This window comes from Asparagus officinalis, chromosome 9, assembly GCF_001876935.1.
Source record: "Asparagus officinalis chromosome 9, Aspof.V1, whole genome shotgun sequence".
Taxonomy (NCBI): Eukaryota; Viridiplantae; Streptophyta; class Magnoliopsida; order Asparagales; family Asparagaceae; genus Asparagus; species Asparagus officinalis.
The window spans coordinates 52,310,751-52,320,593 of NC_033802.1; the positions used below are offsets into that span (position 1 = coordinate 52,310,751).

The 9,843-nt window shown below is 36.0% G+C and overlaps 2 protein-coding genes across 2 annotated transcripts in view; one reads left to right on the plus strand and one right to left on the minus strand.

Moving 5' to 3' along the window:
* Positions 38–2,649, plus strand: LOC109824105 (pentatricopeptide repeat-containing protein At3g46610). Its single transcript, XM_020390628.1, has one exon. It carries the CDS (start codon positions 284–286, stop codon positions 2,492–2,494), a length of 2,211 nt encoding a protein of 736 aa, XP_020246217.1. The 5' UTR covers positions 38–283; the 3' UTR covers positions 2,495–2,649.
* Positions 4,457–9,843, minus strand: part of LOC109823841 (very-long-chain 3-oxoacyl-CoA reductase 1-like) — a 6,116-nt gene continuing 729 nt past the window's right edge. The window contains 3 exon segments of the mRNA XM_020390250.1: positions 4,457–4,966; positions 6,783–6,852; positions 9,791–9,843. The exon segment at positions 9,791–9,843 is cut by the window's right edge and continues 3 nt beyond it. Of these exon segments, the coding sequence (XP_020245839.1) occupies positions 4,709–4,966; positions 6,783–6,852; positions 9,791–9,843 (381 nt within the window). The 3' untranslated portion in view covers positions 4,457–4,708.

A 9,843-nucleotide genomic window follows, 5' to 3' on the forward strand; every position in this document is an offset into this window, starting at 1 on the left:
ACCGCTCTTTTTAACAGATAACTTGGCCCCACTCATCCGTTGGGGGAAGGATAGCAGACCGAATCAATGGCTACGACGATGCTTACCTCAACTCCACAGCGAGAGAGAAAGCAAAAAATTCATTAAAAATCTCAGAGAAGAGAAAAGCCCCTCACCTCCTCTCATCTCTCAATCAACAAGGTAAGTAGACCAAACCAAGCTTCTAGCTTTCTTCTCCTCCATAGATTTTGTATGGGCTTCGTTTCTCTGAAATTTCACTTTTTCACTTAAACCCATCTCCAAGATGCAAGCTTTAAGCTTCTTCGATTCAAAAGGGGCCTCTTTGGTTACCAGTTGTTTTGATTCTGGCATAAACCCTTCTTTTATTTCGAGGAGAAGGAAAAAGGGTCCGTTTGTTAGTAGTAGCAGTTTTCAGAAATCCTATGTTTCAACCAGCAATTTCGATTTGAGGAGTCAAAATCAAATTCTAAGACATGGGTTTATTTCAATTGGTGTTAAATCTCACGTTTATGGACCAAAGAAGGGATCTTTGGGTAGGTCGCTTGCACTGCCTTTGGCATTAGAGCAAGAGGTTGTCGGGTGTCAAAATGTTGAAGAAGTTTCAGACTTAGATGTGGCTGAAAGTGATGAGATAGTCAATGGAAAAGAGGGCGAACGTGACAATGTTGCACAACTGGAAGAGGTGAACGAGAGGAATGAGAGTGAAGTGGTTGAGAAAGGGAGGGTCGATGTTCGTGCATTGGCTAAGAGCTTGTATGATGTGAAAACTGCAGATGATGTCGAAGAATTGCTCAAGAATTCGGAAGATTTGCCTCTTCCTGTTTATTCATCCATAATCAGAGGATTTGGATTCGAGAAGAGAGTAGAGCCTGCATTTGCTCTTGTTGAATGGCTGAAGAGAAAGGAGGAGGATACCGATGGTGCCATTGGGCCGAATCTTTTCATCTATAACAGCCTCTTAGGTGCTGTAAAACAAGCTGAGCAATTCGAAAAGATCGATGGGATAATCCAAGAAATGAAATCACGAGGAATTCTTCCAAATATCGTGACCTATAATACTTTAATGTCAGCTCATTTAGAAAAGGGACATCCTAATGAGGCACTTTCTGTACTAAATGACATCCAGAAGATTGGCCTGTTGCCATCTCCCGTTACCTACTCAACTATTTTACTAGCTTATAGGGAGTTGGAAAATGCAAGTGGTGCTATCGAGTTCTTCGTCAAGTTGAGAGAGGAATACGAGGAGGGAATTTTAGGTGAAGATAAGGATTATGATTGGGATGCTGAGTTTTCTAAGCTTGAAAAATTCACAATTCGAATTTGCTATTTAGTAATGCGCCAATTTCTTGTCAAAGAAGACAATCAACCAACCAATGTGTTTAAGGTTCTTAGCGATATGGACAAGGCTAGGATTAAACCAGGGAGAGAGGAATGCGAGCGAATAATTTGGGCATGTACTCGTGCAGACCATTATACTGTGGCTCGAGAGTTATATCAAAGGATACGAGAAATGGATAGCGAAATTAGCTTATCAGTATGTAATCATGTTATATGGCTAATGGGTAAAGCTAAAAAATGGTGGGCGGCTTTAGAAATCTATGAAGACCTCTTGGATAAAGGGCCTAAGCCAAATAACCTATCTTATGAATTGATCATTTCTCACTTCAATATTCTACTTACTGCTGCAAGAAAAAAGGGAATTTGGAGATGGGGAGTTCGGCTAATCAACAAAATGCTTGAAAAAGGATTAAGACCTGGAGCTAGAGAATGGAATTCTGTTCTTGTTGCTTGCTCTAAAGCATCAGAAACTTCTGCGGCCGTGCAAATATTTAGGAGAATGGTCGAGCAAGGGGAAAAGCCTACTGTTCTCTCGTACGGAGCATTACTTAGTGCTTTAGAGAAAGGAAAGCTATATGACGAAGCATTAAGAGTTTGGGAGCATATGTGCAAAGTTGGTCTCAAGCCAAACTTGCATGCATACACTATTTTGGCATCGGTTTATATTGGAAAAGGAAAGCCTGAGATGGTGGATTCTGTTCTCCACGAGATGACTGAAGTCAGAATCCTACCATCTGTAGTAACTTTCAATGCTATAATTACTGGGTGTGCGAAGAATCAAATGAGTGGTGCTGCTTTTGAGTGGTTTCACCGTATGAAGGCTCAAAATATTAAACCAAATGATATTACTTACGAGATGTTGATTGAAGCACTTGCGCGTGATGGGAAGCCAAAACTAGCTTATGAGATGTACTTGAAGGCTCGAAATGATGGGCTACATCTTTCTTCAAGGGCTTATGATGCTGTTATGGAGTCATGTCGGTATTATAATGCAAGCTTAAACATGAATGCTTTAGGACCACGGCCATCAGAGAAGAAGAATGTGATAAAGATTAGGAAGAAATTAACAGACTTTTGTAACCTGGCTGATGTCCCGAGGAGAAGTAAACCCTTTGATGAGACTGAATTATACACTTCACAGATGCAAGAAAGATAGTTGCAAAGTGTGGCTACATTTACAAGGAGTCCATTTTTGATGTTAAATCTGTAAGTTAAAACATGCATCATGATTATCTTCAATCCAAATACATGTATACTGAGAATTGAGAAATGAATTAATTACTATAAATTACAATCTTCCAAATTTCCTAATATCTGTGCTTAAAGGTTAATACGAAAACTATTGCCTTTTTTGTTATTTCTATTATTTGGGTTGGTGGTAAAATGCATGTTACTATATTATTGCTTGCTTGGGGTGATAGAGCTTGTAAACTTGATTTATTTTTGTTGCAAGATTCATTTTTTTTTCTCAGGGCTTAAAAAAATCAGACTTGGCATAGTTGGGATCAGGGGAATTTTTGTGGCTTATTTTTAACACATGACCATTTTTGTGTTCTTTTTTGATAGTGGCCAATGTAGACAGATTAACAATCTCTACTCCACTCCTGCGGTCCTTGAGCTAGAAATTCCTATAGCCCAACTTTTTTCTTTTTTGCATTTTCATCTATTATTACTTTTCCATATCTAAAAGAATCTTTGTACATCAGAAAATAGTCCTTTTGTTCAGTTATTCATACCTTCCCAATTCCAAGCTTTGATTTTTGCAAATAAGTATTCCTGGTTGAAATAAAGATTTATGCTGAAACCATTTAGTTTTGAAACATAATTTGCAAGTTGAGCAGCTTGGTTAATATAATATACTCGGCATGTTATATAGTGTTAGAAATGCTTCAGGCCTGCCACTTCCAAGGAATTGGAAACATGTTTTCTGATCATTTGATAACTACTTCCTTTATAATCTTTTGTCTACAAAATGTGATAGACTAATGAAATATATTCTGGATATGACGTTTTATGGTTGAGCATTACCCTTGAATTCCATGAAAGGGTAGAATGGAAAAGTTGCAACAATTACATATAAAATCCAAAGATAACTAACTGATGAATTATACAATGCACCCTTACTGGTCCTATGCTATGAACTATCGACGTAATAGCTCATGCTAATTCTTGTATATATTTCATGTCAGAACGATCATTGCTAAGACATTATATTTATCTTATTTAATGTATTTTTTGTCATTCTATTCATGAGATTGTTATGTAGTATTATTGGTTTTGTCATCGATATATTGGCCTCCATTGTACACATGGATGCAAACTTCGTTTATCAGAAAGATCGAAATTTTTGGGTTATCATTAATGAACCTGTGAAATTGTTAGCCTGAATACCGAGACGTGTTGGTTGGACTGACATCCGCCAACCCTTACCGTGTGCAGTCTACTCAAAGAGCACAACCACACGACTCTTTCGCTCTGGAGTTTGCGGCAGTCTACGGTTTACCACGGACTATCGCCGGATCTAATTTGCCAAGTATGTTGACGATGAGCTTCTGCTTAAAATTACCACATAAAATTTTTGCACAGCGGCGTAAATATGTTTCTTTTTTGTATTTCTGCTGGGAGTCGGAGAAGATTTCTCTTTTTTACTTCAGAACTGAATGAATATGAGAAAAAATTTCTTTATTTACATTACTTCAAGACGAATCTCTCCGGAAAATATCATAGCTCCAAAACAAAATTAAGCAATACCTCACGGAAACAATATAGAACATACAATTTAAAGAACATAATGTCCACTTCTAAACTTTTTAGGCATGAAAATATCCTACAGTGTACAGACTCCAAGCAATCATGAGAAAGGATTATACCAATGTAAGATACTAACGTTCACAGAAATATCTGCATTCTACTGGCGAATGAACAAATCTGAGACTGATATAAATATGAACATTGGCATTTGTACAGCGTGCAGAATCGAAGTAGCAACAATTTTCATATTAAGGGATCGTTTGATGGGCAAAAAATTATAACCGCAAGCATTTTCTGTTCAAGGACCAAATTGGAATTGGACGGGAGAAAACGAGATGAAACACTTTTACATGATTCAGCTAATCAATAAAATAAGTATGCAATGCCAATATCTACTAAACTGATCGTGCTTAGAATCAACTTAACACTGTACTCATGAATACAACTCAACAGTGACCCGTTCGCATTCACAAGACAGTTGCTCATAAAACTAAGAACCACCAAAAGCATTGCAGAAAACAGTGACCCGTTCACATTCACAAGACAGTTACTCGTAAAAATAAGAACCACCAAAAGCATTGCAGAAAACACTACATGCATCCTAAGAAAAGCAAAACAACTACTGATCTTTCTTCTTGCCGTCCTTAAGCTGTCCTCTTTTGCGGATATTGAGGCAGAATCCAAGACGCCAGTTGTCAATTGCTGATTCGGGAAGAAGTGAAAGAAGACACCAGATGACAGAATGCGGCCAGTAGGGAGTGCATCTTGGTTCATATCCTATCCACCCCAGTGCAGCTCGAGCATAAGTATCTGATGATGGCACCAAAAACGATGACCTCCTTATTGATGCCATCTTTGTCGCTACATACAGAGGTACCTAGTTGCAACAACAAAAAAAATCAGGTCAAACACAAAACATAACAAAGGGATCTTAATGTCATAAATGTCAATCTATCCTTTCAAGTATCACTTCTGTGAGTTTCCATTCGTAAATTCTAATATGCACATTAGCAGAGACCATGACCCTCCATGATCAAGTTAAAGTCGTAAATGTCAACTCGAAGTGATTATGATTTGTACTTCAGAGTGCATACTGATACACCGGTGTATACTTTCATGTGCTTCACTATGCACATGATGCCTGAGAACTGGATATTATATATAGCCTAAAAGCCGAAGAAAATTGTAGATACCATTTACGCTATGGTTCTTTAAATGCTTAGATCTTCTATTTCATTAGATCTTCTATTGCATTAACGCTTAGATCTTCTATTTCATTAATCACTTGAGGCAAGAGAATTCTGTAATAATGTAACATCTTTCAAACATATCTTTAGTTAAAAAGATCAGGAACACCCGTTGTCACTGACCCATCATATTCAGATTACTATAGGTAGAAGAGCTCATACAATTCATAATAATAAAAATATAATAGAGTACTTCTCTTTTTATGATGCAACACAAATTCAAATATTATATCTGATGTAGATGTAAACAGATAACTAGAAACTAGATTTGATCTTCTGTCTTAGGATATTTATAGGATATTTCAATTCATCTTTTAGATTGAGTTATCTAGGCTTCAATTTTAATTGTATTAGAATAAATTGAGTTTGAATTTTAAATTGTCTTAGAGATAAGTTTCCAACTATATTTAGAGAGTTGTGATTTTCATTGTTTTCAATCAGCAGAAAATTTATGAAATAAATTTGAGAAAAGTCTTTAACGTTAGATTTGCTAGTCTGCTGGGCATGTGATTTGCCGAGTGTGTGAAGCCAAATAATGATTGAAAGATGGTACTGGCTTCCCCTTCTTCTCCAGTAAGTGGTATTGGCTGGCGTTTCATGTTAAAGTGTTACATCTGACCAGATCTACACAGAAGATATTAGATATGCGAATTCAGTGGACTGAGATGAATCATCAAATTCAAGCTTAGTTGTGACATTGGTTCCCTGATCAGGAACACGATTTCTGCTCAAACTCAGAACTTAGTTTTCCTCGGGTGTAGGTTCAACCCTCATGGTTACAAAAGAAAGAATCTCATTATATTCGTGGTCCGGTGTGACATCCTTTCGCTGTCTGAATCAGGAATTTTGTTTTCTACAGACCGAGATTTCAGTGATCATGATTTCAGAAGCAATAGAACTAGTTGATTTTGTTTTCCTAAGTTTGGGATTTTTCAGAGCTCATGCGGAAGCAATATAACCAATAGATTTTTTTTTGTTACTAAGATCAGCATTTTCAACTATCATAATTGAAGCAGTGTTCACAAGCAGGAAGAGCGCTCATGAGTGAAGAAGAAAGAGAAGCAGAGGGTTCTTTCGCTATTGGCTATATTGCTTGAACTCCCAATCTTCAATCACATTTGAATCCCTGATCACGGAACCAATGTCACAGCTAACCTTGAATTTGATTTTCGAACAACATTATCTACTCTAGTATGCATCGGATATAATTTTCGAAATTGTCATGCAACAGTCTGAATGTTATATTTGTAACATAGAATTTTTGGAGGGAGCAAAGGATCAGCAGAAGAGTTTAACATAAAGGAAAAGTTTTTGTTAAAGAGACTCAGCAAAAATTTTAGCCTGTAAACACCACATAAATTACAGGAATAGGAAAAATCTTTCATTTGTTTTAAGAAGATAAAGTTGAAGATTTAAAAAGACAAAATTGGCGGGGTGTTTCTGTACCTGGCACTGCACATCTATCCCCTTGTTCTTGTATTCTACATAGAGGCATCTCGAGAATTGATCAATGTACCTGAAAGAAAATGTCCACCTCTTGTTAAAGAAAATCTTAAAAAAGATGATCAAGGAAGGCATCCACTCATCATTTCTTTAAATTTGCTCCATGGTAATAATAAAATAACGAGAAAAGGAAATACTGTTAACTAGAGAGGGGTCAGGAGCAAGTCCTTTGCAAGTAAGAACTTATAAAAGCGAACATCTTACAATTTAGTTTTACTGAAAGAAGCTCTAGCAAAACTTAACATAACCGGGAATATTAGCACTTCATTCATAGGTTAGATTGTCAGTCTCAAATAGAAAGTTGTTCAGTCAAAATAACAACCTCACAAAAGATTCAACAAAATAGTACACCAAAAGTCAATTCTGGGGCTTTGATCACTGAACATCCTTTTTTTGTTCTTCTTATTTTTAGCTCATGGCCGGATAGGTGGACATGTTGGTATTCTGACTGTGGTCGGGCGGTTTTTCTATTTCTTCTTTTAAGAAAGTGATATTACTACCACAGGTAGTAATGCAGAAAACTATCTTAAGCATAATTTCTAAGAAGAGGAATGGGTTTGTCCATTTTTACATTTACTTTTAAGATGATTGAGGGCAAAGTCATGATGGTTTTCTTGAATTAAAATGATAACTCAAGTTACAGAAGATAGAAACAAAATTTTCACTCCACAACCTAAACAAGGCATTCACATCAGAATTACAAAATAAGAAAAAAAATGTCTATTGTGATTTATACAGTAGGATGATTAATTAGGTTTATGCCCTATGTAAATACTAGCTAACATAATTTTATATTTGCAACTCTATCCTGACCTACACAATGCATCAAAGAGAATATTTTCTTGTAAAATCTTACCTACTAAATAATGATCGATTTGTTATAGAATAGGTAGTAAATTCCAGTAATAAAGAAATGTCAAAGATATCAAAGTCCAAAGAAACCCTTGACGAAGTGAAGAACTACCATTTGGATCAAAGCTGAACTAGATTTTTCTATGCTTTCTAAAGAACTATAATCAAACTTTTGAATGTCTACAAAGGTAAAAGATCAGAGCTCTTCAATCATTGCAACAAATGAATGGATAATCAACATAACTTTCAATACCACAGACTCTAGAAAATTGTTAAACCGGATGGAATCCTGGATCTTAATAGAAGACAAAAATAGTACTAATCATACTATAGTTCCTTAATGAAGCCCTGCAAAGCTAACTTCCAATACCACAGACACTAGGAAATTGTTAAACCGGATGGAATCCCGGATCTTAGTAGAAGACAAAAATAGTACTAATCATACTATAGTTCCTTTATGAAGCCCTGAAAAGCTGATGGTGGCTCATGAACTAAATTTTTTAATAAATTGACTGCTGGAATTTTCCCAGCATTCAGCAACCACCTGAGTCTATTTACATAAAACAAATCACAAGAGAGCTGATAGTTTCCATTGTTCCACCATACAAACTAGTAAAATAATTGGAAAAGTGCAAAAGCTTTCCTTTCTGAATTTGCAACAAAACAAGGATTTTCACTAATTTTGTTATTGTGATTAAAACACCACCACAGCTGATGATAGAATATTAGAAACTATTATTTTGATAAGTACATATAAGTAGATAGCTCATTACAAATTCCATTATAAACTAAATAGAATACCATAGAATCATAGGGAAAATACCATTATTTCTACATGGTCGAAAGCAAAAACAAAACTTCACCCGGGGAAGAGGGGAAAAAACGAAGCCACCACAAGAAAATAACATGATAATACCATGCACAGTTAAAAGAAGGGCTTTTGCCAATACAGAAGTACAGAGTATTCCCACTACATGAATAGCAAAAGGAGGGGTAAAACAAGGGTATTCCAACTACATGTGATCCATCAAACCTGGAAAATGCAAATTGCATGGGAATCCTCGATTAATGACAAAAGTTATTAAGAAAACAGAAGTGGAGTAAGTTCCATGCATACTGTTAATAGAGATCTTCCTACAGATATGCATACATATAACATGGGTAACCAATGAGATAGCCCTAACCATCTTTTTTTTACATATCACGTTAAGTGCTTATTCAAAATGACACTTCACCAATTTGACTTCCACTTCAAATGGTGAAACAAATTTCTCAATTTGTCTATGGTTTATATTTTCCTAGGCAGAGCTCAATTTTTGCCTTCATCATTTATCTTAACAGTCTGCTAATGTCCTCATTGCAATCTCTATCAAATTTAGTTCAAGTTTCTAAGGAATTCTGAGGCATAAGCATTACATATGTGTTAATGTGAAAAAGAAATATGTGCGAATACAAACTCGCAACATATGAACAATCATTACTCAGCTATCTTTTTTTAACAAATATTTCATATTTGTATTCAGTTAATTTTTCTTAAAAAAATGCCTACTTTTTAATGAAATGCACTAGATTAAGCATATTGGAAATTTTGTTTCAATACTATACTGTAGTATCCCGCAAGTATCCCTCTTAATCACTCAATTAAATTGACTAGGTTACACCATATAAGCTAGGTGATATATTCCATTGCAGAATTGTTATTATTCTTTCATCTCCTCATTTGATTATATATGTTAGCAACCACAGAATTTAAGCTCCGCAGCTCCAGTAATTGCGGCGGGAGGCTAGGGTGCCTCTAGCTACATATCTTGCTGCTTTTTGGTTATGCTATGGAATTCTCCCTGGTAACTAAACCGTGAGCCATTTCATCTTGTTTCCTATACCTTCTATCCAATGCACATAATCGATTCAAATTTGTTGTTCACATAAGAAATTTTAATGTAAGCTAGATGGTTGTAACCCTTGAAAAGGACCGACTAGTCCATCCATGGACATTACATGGCGCACAAGTCAATCTCACTACGGCATTTCAACAAACACCTGACCTACAAAATCAAAAAGCCACAACAAAATAAAGATAAAGTCACAGAAAAACTCACGCTTTGGTCGCCGCATACACCGCATAAAGCGGATCGGACGGGATGACAATCGC

Excerpts from the sequence above, each read along its gene's own strand:
- LOC109824105 (XM_020390628.1), top strand. The coding sequence starts at position 284 with ATGCAAGCTTTAAGCTTCTTCGATTCAAAAGGGGCCTCTTTGGTTACC.